General features: G+C 40.5%; 2 protein-coding genes across 13 annotated transcripts in view; one reads left to right on the plus strand and one right to left on the minus strand.

Moving 5' to 3' along the window:
- Positions 1-8,694, plus strand: part of PRICKLE1 (prickle planar cell polarity protein 1) — a 117,817-nt gene extending 109,123 nt beyond the window's left edge. For all 6 annotated transcript variants that reach the window (XM_019452487.2, XM_019452493.2, XM_019452489.2 and 3 more), the window contains exon 8: positions 478-8,694. In XM_019452487.2, the coding sequence (XP_019308032.1) occupies positions 478-1,340 (863 nt within the window). In that variant the 3' untranslated portion in view covers positions 1,341-8,694. The remainder of the gene's footprint in view (positions 1-477) is intronic.
- Positions 8,695-10,447: 1,753 nt separating this feature from the next.
- Positions 10,448-13,095, minus strand: part of PPHLN1 (periphilin 1) — a 139,604-nt gene continuing 136,956 nt past the window's right edge. For all 7 annotated transcript variants that reach the window (XM_019452482.2, XM_019452479.2, XM_019452484.2 and 4 more), the window contains one exon: positions 10,448-12,978. In XM_019452482.2, the coding sequence (XP_019308027.1) occupies positions 12,784-12,978 (195 nt within the window). In that variant the 3' untranslated portion in view covers positions 10,448-12,783. The remainder of the gene's footprint in view (positions 12,979-13,095) is intronic.

The following is a 13,095-nucleotide window of genomic DNA, read 5'->3' on the forward strand; positions in this document are numbered from 1 at the left end:
AGTGAATAGGTGTGGCTGTGTTCCAGTGAAACTTTATCCACAAATAGGCTGTGGGCCAAATGTGGCCCTTGGGCTGTGGTTTGCTGACCACTAAACTAGGTATAAAAGGATGATAACTGTGGCCATGTGGATGCAAAGGAAGGGATTGATTAGAGAGATGTTCAAGTGAAGTAGTCTGGCTTTAATGTATCACGAAGCAGAAGCTTCTGTGTGTCATGTTCTACATGTGGAGAAGTTTCAAAATGCTGCTCGTGACATGTGCTATAACGTCTGGCCACAAAAGAGCTGGGCTTGTAAGAGGCTATGCCCCCTGTATCGATGATAAAAGTCAAACCTTCTCAAGTGCATGTTGGTTTTACCTAGTGGGTGTTAATCAAACACTGACACTTGGGAGAATTTTCTTTGAGATGCTTCCTTTCAGTAGCTTGTGTGTAGTAATTGTCAGAAGATCACATTTTGTCTTGGTTTTTCTTCTAGGGGCTTCAGTGGATGGAGAAACCAAGCCGAGACCCTCATTATATTCCCTGCAAAACTTTGAGGAAATGGAGGCAGAAGATTGTGAGAAAATGAGCAATATGGGGACTTTGAACTCTTCCATGTTGCACAGGAGCACAGAGTCCTTGAAGAGTCTAAATTCAGAGTTGTGTCCAGAAAAAATCATGCCTGAGGAGAAACCAGTAGTACATCTGCCAGTACTGAGAAGATCCAAGTCTCAATCCAGACCACAGCAGGTCAAGTTTTCAGATGACGTCATTGACAATGGAAACTATGACAACATTGAAATCCGGCAGCCTCCGATGAGTGAAAGGACTCGAAGACGGGTCTACCATTTTGAAGAGAGGGGATCCCGGTCTCATCACCATCGCCGCAGGAGAAGTAGGAAGTCCCGTTCTGACAATGCCCTGAATCTGGTCACAGAAAGAAAATACTCTCCCAAGGACAGACTGCGGCTTTACACCCCCGATAACTATGAGAAATTTATACAGAATAAAAGTGCCCGGGAAATCCAAGCATACATCCAGAATGCTGATCTGTATGGACAGTACGCCCATGCCACCTCCGATTACGCACTGCAGAACCCAGGAGTGCCTAGGTTTCTGGGACTCTACGGTGAGGACGATGATTCCTGGTGCTCCTCCACCTCCTCCTCCTCCGACTCAGAAGAAGAAGGATATTTTCTTGGACAACCAATTCCTCAACCCCGGCCACAGAGATACGCCTACTATACAGATGACCTTTCGAGCCCAACTTCTGCACTCCCCACTCCTCAGTTTGGTCAGAGGACAACTAAATCCAAGAAGAAAAAGGGACACAAGGGCAAAAACTGTATTATTTCTTAACCTAGTAGCTGTGGGGATCATATTTAAACTGCCATTAACCATCTTGAATCCTATCTTTTTTCTTCATAGGAAAGTTGCTAAAATAGTTTGAAGTGCTTTGCCCATGTAAATGAGACCCCTGCTGCTGTTTACAGTGTCAGATTAACCTTTGGAAGGTGTGATTTCTCCAGTTTGCCCTCCTTGGATGGTGCCAGGTTGATGCCACATCTTGTGCCTGTCAGGTGCATTACAGCCCTATGTAGCGGTTTTGGTCTCCAATCCTCAAGAGAATCCTCAAGAGACTGTCAGGAGGTGATTGGACGGGGGTGTTGATTTTAGACAATGGAGAACTCCCGCCACCTTTGTAAAGTGATAGTGTGTGTCCTTTGTCTACACCAGGTTGGCCCAGGTCCTGATCAGTCTGTCTTGTTGTGCGGCATGCACGTAGTCACGCTGACCCAGCCAATACTGTGCATCCCATCGTGTGAGGCCACCTCGTCCCCTTTCAGTTAGCCAGGTAAACGCTGCATTGTATTAGCTCCAGCTCCAGATTGAAAAAGACGTTGCTATTTATAATGTAGTATTTCATAGACTTAAGTGTATTCCTAATTTAACGGTGCAAATATTAATGTACATACTGTACAGTTCAGATTTTAAAGCTGATTATTTTTATATCCCTGAATTGCAAGACATTTGTTACACTGCAGTGCTAGATTTGTTGGAGAACCAGAAACAGCATTTATGGATGAAATGATTGCTTGTATTTTAGTCAGGGTTTATAAGCTTAGATGGCCAAATTTATATTGCCTAGTGATGGAAAGTTCAAATTTTTTGATTTTTTTCAATATTAAAAAGGCTCTGTATGCATGGTGGGGCTATGTAAATACTCTTTAAAACTATGGCCCTATTAATCTTACGAGTGCTATTTATGGGTCAAGCAATGTAAACTGTATAAATGTAAAAACAAACAAAAAAAACCCCCATACATATCCCTGGAATATATGGTAAAAACAAGTAGAAGCTGTTTGGGTGAATGTTTTTTTTCCCCCCTTGGGGATGGTAGGGGGTGCCTTTCCCATTTTCAACAGAGTGGTGATTATTTCCTGGGAAGAGACCAAAACTACAAGGATCTGCTTTAGAGGCAGAGGACTTTGTAGATTTAGTATTTGAAGAGAGGCTATTCCTTTCCTTTCCAGCTAACTTGTTGGCCTTTTTCTTTTAAAATCTTTAGAGGATGCTGTGCCACTGACTACTTCAAGTTTATATGAGGTTCTGTTTCAAGGAACAATGATCTTGAATTTGAACTAATGAGCTGATATTTTATGTGCAATTCTTGCATATACGTTTCAGTCCTAAGTAAGGTCCTAGTGGTACCTTGGACCTATAGGAAGGTATTTAATAAATGCTTATTAATAAATAACGAACTACCTTTCTGAACACAGATATTTTCAAACATATCCAGGTAACTTCTGTTTAGCTCCCCTGTTCAGGCATGATTGCCCATTCTTATACCATTAACAGGCCACCATTTGACTCCTGCACATCCCCTTGTTCCTACTAGTAAGTGGGAAATAGAACTTGAGGCCCAGAGGCAAAGCTGTCCATGTTTACTGGACTGGGGAAAAGCTGTTAGGCCTTGGGGAAGGGGGATGTGAATCCAAGAGATAAACGAGTAGTCTAGCATCCCCTACACCCATCCCTGGAGAGGGCAGGGCTGTGTACGTGGGATGGACAGAGAACCTTCAGAAACACACAACTGGGGAGAGAGCCACTTACTCAACAAGTGTATCATTATTTCCGTGGTCTGGTTCATTTTAAAAAACATAGCAGTGAAAAGGAGATGCATGCACATGCTAACAAAAATCAAAACACACACACACTAACTCAAAAGATAGTGGCGTATCTCTTTTCACTCTTCATCTCCAGTCCATCAGGTCCCTCCCCAGAAGTAACCACTATTAATCATTTCTAGTGTCCTTCAGATGTTCAAAGCATATTTATGTAAATGTTTCTTTTAAAAATGGTAGCAAACTATACATGCATGCTTAGATTTGCTTTTTTCACTTTATGTGTGGACTTCCACATTAGCACAAATAGGTCTACCTCATTCTTTTCAGTGATGGTATAATACACCATAATCGACTTAACCATGGACTTGAATTTCCTCATGGATAACCTTACCCTGCATTGGCATATATGCACATAAATTCTGAGCAGCATAATTCCTGGGACAGAAGTGACGCATTTATAATTTCTTTTCCTCCAAAAGAAATCTGCCTGATCAACATTTACACTAACAATGTACAAGGGTGCTTGTTCCATCACAATCTCACATAAACAATTAGCAAATTTCTTGCTTTTGAAGACCTTTTCAGAACCTGAGCTGCCACAGTGGGCATCCTTTTAGAAAAGAATGCTGTGATGTGTTGTTTAGAAAAGACGAATAATAAATAGTAAACACTGATACATAGTCTGGAGAAATGTAGGTATGAACCTCGCTGTCCTCAGTAGTTTTCAAGTCATTCTCAAAAGATTAGTTCCTTTTGCTTCTGGCAACAGAGGGTCATGTAGATTGCTAAAGGCTTAAGGAAATGCATAACCTTTAAAGCTTTTAACTCTTGGTTAGTGGCAAAAAACAAAACTAGCTACAAAGGAAGGAAAAGAACTGCCTTGCAGTTCTGTGAAGAATTAGGCAAGAAAAGGAAGCATATAGTTGCCAACAGGTGTTCACAGATTTGGTTAACAAGAGTGCAAAGTATCTGGTCAGGTGGGTCTCAAGATAAATATCAAATGTTAAAACACTGTCTCTAATCTCTACACCTGTGAGACAGAACCCTTAACTGTTGCATTTTCCTCACTTCAGAGCAAATTGAACATTTTGCTTAAAGCCCACGAAGGGGCACCGAGTAAAATGTCAATGGGGACTCCTTTCGGCTCTGATTAAAAGAAGAAGATTCATTTTGTGTATGCATCTGCTATACTTTTTGCTCTGCCTTCTAGTTCCTGAGTTAAATAAAACGCACCAGAAGTAAAAGGAGGTATCACTTGCTGTCTAGCCCTCTTAGATACAAATCATGGGCCTTCTCAAAATAGTAGTAAAACTGGAACGGGCACCCAAGGCTGCTAGATTTCCAGGGATGGCACATGTCCCTGCCCAGCTGGTTCTTGGGTGATGGGTCCTGAAAGTATTGGTGTGGATAAATTTCAGGAGTGCCCCAAGGATTTTAGCAGAGGTATTATTAACACAGCATGGGCATACTTTGGTTTCTTGAGCACTTCTTTTCTAATGGACACTTGACTACTGCCATGGAAAGGAGAACGAGTGTTGCTGGACCTCCCTTCACATTCTTAGAAACCAGGAATTTAAACATTTGCCAAATCTCCCGGCTTCTAAATGCTAGCGACAAATTCAAACATTTCTGAAACACTTTGAACAAAGTGAGCCTGCCATTGGCAAATCTCCAGTGCATGGGTTCTCTATTCTGCAGCCTGAAGGTGATTCCCCATTCCTCAGAGCTAATGAGGAAAGGCACAACTAATTACTATTTACAGAAATACTTGTGACCTTTTTTGATGCACAAAGGAGAAAAACTGAGATAAAATTCTAAGAGCCTCATTACCAATTCAATGCTGGTAACACAATTATGATAAAAATTCTTTTTAGTCAAATGAGAAAGTTGTTAATTGCCTGGTTCCATTTGCTAGCCATTCTTTGGAGTGATCTAAAACGGGAGGTGTGCTTGTGCACAGTCACAGGGGTTTTCTGCTAACACATTGGGAAGGTTCCCAGGTAAACTGGGCCAAGGATAAATGAACAGGAGCAACTGAATTTTGCACTTCTGAGCTCAAATTTTTCCAAGGTCACAGAATCATAAACTTCACTAGGGGAATGAAGTTTAACCGTAGCTTCCACAAAATGGTTTGGGAAGCCTGTATGGAACAAAAACATTGGGTATATATAGACTTGGCCGCAGGACTTGAGCTGATTCCTTATTTTTGAACAGAACCAGCTAGTTGGTGAAGTATTCCCATTTTAGGGATCAATTTTAGCCTCAGCTTTTCTTTTGGCAAAGGAAATTCACATCTCTTTACTGCTGTGTGTGCACAAGGTGCTGTTATGTCAACTTTAGACGTAACTTGTAGCCCATTCTCTGAAAGCATTTGATTCCAAACAACCATTTAAGAATATGAAGCCAGTTCTAATACAGTTGGGGAGCCTGGGTGACTCAGTCGGTTGAGCGTCTGACTTCAGCTCAGGTCATGATCTCACAGTTCATGAGCTGGAGCCCTGCATCAGGCTCTGTGCTGACAGCTTAGAGCCTGGAGCCTGCTTTGAGTTCTGTGTCTCCCTCCCTCTCTGTCCCCTCCCCTGCTCAGTCTGTCTGTCTCAAAAATAAACATTAACAAAAATAATAAAGAATATGAAGACAGTTCTCAAAAATGCCAATACTTGTCTTCGTGTTTCTAGATAAACGAACCGAGCAACTGACAACAGAAAAGATGGTTCCTAATCTAATACAAACCATCACCAAGCTTATCTTGCTGAGTGGTACAGAGCCCACTGGATGCCAGGATTCAGGAGATCTGGGTTAGGAGACACACCTCTCTCATTAACTCCAGCAGGTGAAGTGCTCTGACCCAGTTTCTACTTCTGTAAAATGAGAGTGCTAGGCCACCTCAAGGGTTTCCTTCCAGCTTCAGTATTCTGTGGAGACTGAACTGAATTTATAGGTCAGAAAAGTCTTGTAGCATAAAGTGTTTTTCCCTTTTCTGACTCTCTCATTTACCAACATTTGTGTCTGGCAAGGATTCCCGAAAGGATCTCTCCAAAGAGGGAGCAGGGAACTTTTTAAAGGGTTGGGGCTTTTTTCAGTTAATCTATTAATTAAATGCTTGGGACTCAGTGGGCATGGGTTAAAGTAAATCATGAGGAAAAAGTCTGAGGATGGTTACTTCCCTATCCGTGCCTATACTTAAAGCCGGCTTTGTCTTCATCAAGTAGACAGTTGGGAGACTACATAGAGTATGTTGAAGGCAAGTATTTTCTATTTTCTTCCCTCATGTTATTTCTCTCCAATTACCTAAAGTTTTGTTTTGGTTTTTCCCCCCCCTACATCGCAGAGGATTGCTACTGGTAGCAATCTTGTTCTTGAATCTCTGAATATGTTGTAAGCAAAGCTGAAAAGGTGTTAATTATGTTTAATTAATCTTGGTTCCCAGAATGGGTGAGTTGAATTACCAAGTTCCTTCCACTTAAATGGCTCTTCTCAAACTCTACCATAGGCCCAGGTACAGCGACCAAAGAGCTGAGTCCTGGGCAGCACTGTAGTCATGAGGGTTCTAACCCTACGTGCTAACTGCCTCATAAAAATTACCCTGATGAATCTCAAGTGGGTTTTACAAAATCGCTCCAAAACAGAAGTCATAGGAACCAATATGGAAGGTAGTAGCAACTGAGGATAAAATGGAAACCAAAAACCTACTGAACTAGGATTTGAATATTCTCAAGTTTTTTAAAAAGTTATTTTTCTGTCTCACTCATTACATTACACATTAACTGCACATACATCAAACAGCCAGTGTGTGCTAGAGTCAGGATGTTAACCTAGTTCCAAACGAACACCAAACCTTTCATTTCTTCCAAGAACACAGACTCCAGAGTTGAAGGATTTGGATACAACTCTGCCACTTCCAGCTAGATGACCTTGGGCAACTTATAACTTCTCCTGCCCTTGATTGTAAAATGAGAATAAAATCTTCACTGGCTTATTATATGTGCAAGTGTAAGTATAAATCAAAAAACACTAGACGGGTGGTTCTAACCTTATTCAGATAGTGAAATAACTGAAAACTATGGTGCTTCTCAGAATCCTATGAAGTATTTGATATATTAAACCTGAGATATATTTTAACCGACATCCAATATGGTACGCTATATTCTACTCTAAAGAAGTAGAATACAAAGTTTAAAAGAATAGGAAATTTCTGCCAAAGCAGGGCTAGTCCCATACCCTTAGCTTACCAAGCCAGCTTACCAAGGTGCGGGCAGGTCTCCCCACTTCAGGACAGGGACGGGCCATGGAGGCCATGGGCCTTGAAGAGGTCAAGCCACTCCAGGGGATAGGAGATGAGGGAGCTCCGTCTCTCCTCTTGGACCCTCAGCAGGGGGAGCAGGCTGCTCCTATGTCATAAAGAAAATGTGATTCTTACACAAGGCTCACCTCTCAAATGAGTATGCCCTGCAGTGTTCACAGACCACCACCACGAGGGTGTCATCAGGCTGTGGTGGTGGGAGGCCATGCCGGTGGGAGCCCTCAAACTGCTAATGCAGAAAAGGAAAGGAAAGGGGAGGAAATTAAAAGCTAGCACAGAACAGATACCTCGGCCTGGTAAGCTACAGCTCTGCTGGACTGCGTTTTCTCTCCCCTCCCATGGCCCCCCCCCATCACAACACACAATGCACACACACTCTGCTGGACTGCATTTTCTCTCCCCTCCCGTGGCCCCCCACAACACACAATGCACACACACTTTCTCATCCACTGGGGGCTGACCCTTTTCGGCCTCAGAAGCCTTCTCCGCCTTCCCCACCAGGCAAGCACAGGCTGTTGGCAGAGGAGGGCACCTGGGATCTGGTGACAGAGAGGAACCCAGTTGGCCGTGCTGGACTCACTTAAAGGTACTGCAGACATTTGGCCAGTGTGTCTTTCTCAGGGGTTTGATCACAAAGGGTGGACTCTTCCCACTTGGAGGATGAAGGGACAGCACACTTTCTGGTCACTGGATCCTCTCCCTTTCCCCAGGCAGCTTGTCCAGCCTTACCCACACAGTGAACCCTCCCTACCCTCAAGGAAAACAGCAGGGTCTCCGCCTTTCTACCCAAGAGTAGGGGTGCCAGCAGGTGCCCCCAGGAACTGGGCCAAAAGGGGCTTTCACTGAAGGTGCAGACCTGCAGGCTGTATGGCCAGTCAGCCAGGGCAGCTCTGTCCCCTTCCCACCTTACATGGATTCCAACCAGGAAAAATGTGCTAACACATGGGTAGCCTAGGCGGTGGTTACATACCTCACACGTCCTCTTGCAGCAAGTGTCTGTGTATGTTGTGGTTTTTTCCTATTTGATATGTTCTCAAATGTTTATATTTCAGTAAACTTCTACATTTTCATTCACACACAAAAAAATGAAAAAAAACTTTAAGCCTTATATAATTTCAGTGATAATGGTCTAACATTAGCACACTATTAGTCTGTGGAACAGAGCTCAAAAAACAATGTGCTATATATTATCGGGCTGTCTCTACCGCTATACAAATGTGCATCAGGCTTTATTGATATTTGTCATCAAGTGAGATTTTAAATACAACTTGGAATTAACTCAGTGGACTGGCCTTTTTTTTTCATTGTATTTTTCATTGTATCATGTTTAATTTTTAATTGCATACCCAATGTGAGGCTCAAACTCACAACCCCAAGATCCAGAGTCAGATGCCTCACAGACTGAGCCAGCCAGGTGCCCCTTGGCAAAGCCTTTTATATACTCAGTCCCCATTACCCCAAGATCAATTATTACAATGGAAAGGCAGGACTTGTACAGCCTGCTGAGAACCAACTTCAGTGAAGCTAACTCTGAAATACCATTTGCATTAATTTGAACCAAAGGTAAGCTGCTACAAAAAAACAATAATGTGGCTTAAACAGTGAAGAAGTTTATTCCTCTTTCACCCAACAGTTCAGTACTCCATGTGGTCATGTAGGGATCCAAGTTCCTTCCATCTTGTGGCTCTGCAGCAAATCAAGGCTGAGTTGCTATTGCTACTACTTTGGGAAGGAATAAAGAGAGACTACAAAGGAGCACATCCACTGTCCTAAGGGTCCCAGCCCAGAAGAAGAGGTACTTCCACTCAAATTCCATAGGAATGGACTCAGTCACTTGATTACACCTAACTGCAAGGGGGAACACAGCAAATAAAATCCTAATTAGCAGTCATGTGACTCAATTTCAACTCCATTACATGAAAAGGGGGAGAAAAGATTCTGCTAACCGCCTTAGTTACTATTACTAGTCTTCCTTCCTCCTCCCACTCCCCCACCTTTTTCACTGAATTGAACATCAGTGCTCTCAAGAGAAAAGGCAGGAAGGAGATGGTAAACGTACTATGCATAACCCACAAACCCTCATCTGGCAAGCAGAGTGTGCCAACCTGAGCAGCATTATAGCTGTCAAGCCACCTGGGTGGCTGGATGCCCTCGACACTGAATACAGTCTCCAAAGTTGTCACCAAAGAATTGTCAGAGCCTTCTTTGGAGTTTAGGATCCCTTGCAGGAAACTCTGAAATGAAGCTGAAACCACTATGCAATGTCTGGGTGCAAGCAGAATCCTTTCTGAAGGGGAGCTGGCCTGCCCTTTCTTCAAGGTGTTCTGGATCTATAAACTGGCTCAGAGTTGGTAAGCGGCTGAGAGGCTGTGGGAAATTAGTGTTTTGGGCAAGAATAAATACAAAGGTAATATCTTCAAAGACAGTATTTTCAAATGTCATTCTTGAATGAGTAGAAGAAAAAGGATAAAGCTAAAAACATTCAAAATCATTCTTTCTGTTAACCAATCTTTTCCTAAATTTGTCCCCTAACATCTTTCCCAACCGGCTTCAGTCATACAGGCTTCCATCTTTCCCTGTACCATTCTCCTCTTCCTAGACTTCTATTACTTCCCCTTTTCTGCCTGAATAAGTCCTATTTCTCCAAGACCTATGGTCAAATGTCACTTCTTTTGTGAAGTGTCAAGGAATACAAGTAACTACAACATTCCAAACTGTGCTAGGAACCAGGTCCCAAAGACACGGTTCCTCCAGAGGTTCCATAAAAAGGTTAAGATTTTAATCCTACAATTCCCTGAAACGCAGATTCATAATTACACAATTAATGAGCACTTCTGTGTGTTCAATCTTATCTCATTTAATTGCTTGCTCAGATATCAACACTCCTTAAGTCACCAAAGTTAATAATTTCTCAATTCTTCCATCCTGCTGCTGAGTGGGTGAACTGAACATTGAGTAATCTTGCAGTAGGGAGTAATAAAAATCTACATTTCAGGAAAATAAGCCTGTTAAAGAGAAAAAAAAAGACAATCCAATTATTTAAACCTGGTTGCTTTATTTTGCACTTTTAAAATTCACAAAAAGCTTCACACTATCTGCTTTCTCCCTGTTGATCATCAAGGCTTTATGGTAAGACAATGAAAATTTTATCATATCAGCTGGGCATACTCAAAAACAATGGATACTTTACAAACAAATTAATCAAGAACATTTTGTAAAATACACACTCTCGTACACATCTGAATTCAACTATCCTAAAACTGGACTTTAAAAAGCTGTCAAAAACAAACAGAATTAACACTGACAAGCCTACCAGAATAATGCTGATGGCAAGCTATAAAGAGCTTTAAATGTTGAATATAATTTGGGGAAAGGAGAGAAGAAGAAATTATCTGTTGAACCTACAATTAAATGCATCTGTAAGCAAAACCTCTAGCTTAATGAATTTCTAGTTTAATGAACTTCAACAGAATGAACAACTCATTTGCCTTGATGGTAGTTTCTTAATTTTTATTTTTAAACATGAAACATCTTGACTAAAGGAATTGAATCCTGGACTTAGAATATTTAAGGAAAAGAAAAACATGGGGGTAGGGGAGAACCAACATCAGTACTTTCTTAGTCTTTTCTTTCTAAAGTGGTAACAAAATCACTGTTCATAATTAGGAAAGAATACCAGAGGTGATATGTGGGGTTTAGTTTCAGCTTATGTACATTTAAATGGCAAAAGTAAGAGTTCAAGGCAGTCTCATATAAGAAACTTAAGAAAAATAATTATGTTCAATTAGTTTTTACATTTGTGGAATGGGACAATACATATTTTGAGGCACCCATATAGGATCCACCAAAATTATTTGTACTGCTGATTCCATTTTTAATGTAATTTTTATCTACTCTGGGGTAGCTCTTTAGATAATATCAATGTAAGCCACTAAAGATAATGCCAGAATTCAAGTGAGAAGAGAATGGAAATGGAAAGAGGGATGGGAGGATAATGAAACTGGGTAGTAATAACAAGCATGATTTTAAGGATTCCTAATGCCACAGAAATACATATTTTGGCTAAATGCCACTGGGCAGCTGGAAGTGATCAGGAAATGAGTGGAATATCCTAATGGTCCCAGTTAGATATTTAAGTAACCCGTGATTTGGATGGCTCACTCATGGAGAAATGTTTACATAGACTGTTTGGTGAGGGGTAGTTGTGCTGGGCTTACTGCCTACTCTGCTTTGTTTCTTTAAAGAACACTTTTGAGGGCTAACGATCCCTAAAAAAGGGCAACACAACAAAGATCTTGTTACAACTACAAACAGATATAAATAAAAGCATAATGTGATTAACAAAGGAATCTGTAAATGGTTTGATCGTGGATATGTTATCAATGAACTTTTCTTGAGATGGGAAATATGGGCCTGGGAAAAAAATGAAATTCCACTACTTCATCATATTCGAAATTTTTCTATTTCAATGATAAGTATTTATTTATTTATTTATTTAGAGCAGCAGGCAAAAGTTTATTAGAGTATAAAATCAGAAAGTAAAAATAGTATGAAAGCTCTCTTTACAGAGGGGACATTGGAAAGTGAATGCCTCTCAATTAGAAGTTTTTAAAGAAATCTCAACTTGAAAATAGCTCTCATCTTTCATCTCAAATTGCCCCTTCTCTTAGCTTTATATATGATATTGTTTAAGACTCAGACATCTGTGAGACTGGTCAGGAGTTTCAGGATTATTTTAATAGAAGACATTGAGTTGATTTACTTGGAAAACAGGATTTTACTATGAGGTCTTTTTAAGATTTAAGTGCTCTATTTTATCATAATGGGAATTAATCTTAAAGCAAATATTCTGTAAAATACTGGAGTATTCAGTTTATTTGGATAGTATACTTGAACATATTAAAAGTTACAAAGCCTAAAACAAGCAAGCAACAAGTCAATAAAATCACAACTCAGAATTCTAACATTTTCACATGGTATCACTGACTATGAAATGCAAAAAGACTATTAATGTTTAAGTGGAACGATCTCTACCCTATAAATTATATACTATGTGACCAAAACAAATGATCGCATACTGAAGACTACAGAACATGAGCTGTTCTCCAACACTGCTTTTTCAAAGCTTGAAAAATTAACTGACCCATCATTTTAGGGGGATAAAAGGTATGGATTAGGAGGCTCTACATGTGGATTTAAAAAATTCTAATTAAAATATTTTAAACTATTTTAGATGTTTATTTGATATCGGAAATGTGGTCGACTATCATAAAGTATTTCTCTTCATCACAAAAATTCTATATATTAAGGATTTACAGAATCCAAAAAAAAAAAAAAAATCTAGAAACATTTTTTTTGCCTGAGCAATCTTCTAAAAAGGCTCTCCAAAATCTTGACTAGAGGTGTCATACTCTGCAATGAAATGTTTGAGTTCCTCAACACACCTCTCACCTATTTCATGTAAATTCTGTCTCAGTGCAAACTGTATAGACTTTTCTAATGAAGGATCTTTTTCAATCAGCATTTTCACAACCATCCCGAAAGTTTCACAGTCTTGTCGGTAAACCTAGAAAGGTGAAAATACATTGTGGTTAGCTAAAAGTAAAAATAATTAGCCCAACATTGAGCTAATGCAGTTTGCAGAATTACAATGCTAAATTCAAAAAGGGAGACACAATACAAT

Source organism: Panthera pardus, unplaced genomic scaffold (assembly GCF_024362965.1).
Source record: "Panthera pardus isolate Hobbes unplaced genomic scaffold, ASM2436296v1 HiC_scaffold_6, whole genome shotgun sequence".
NCBI lineage: Eukaryota > Metazoa > Chordata > Mammalia > Carnivora > Felidae > Panthera > Panthera pardus.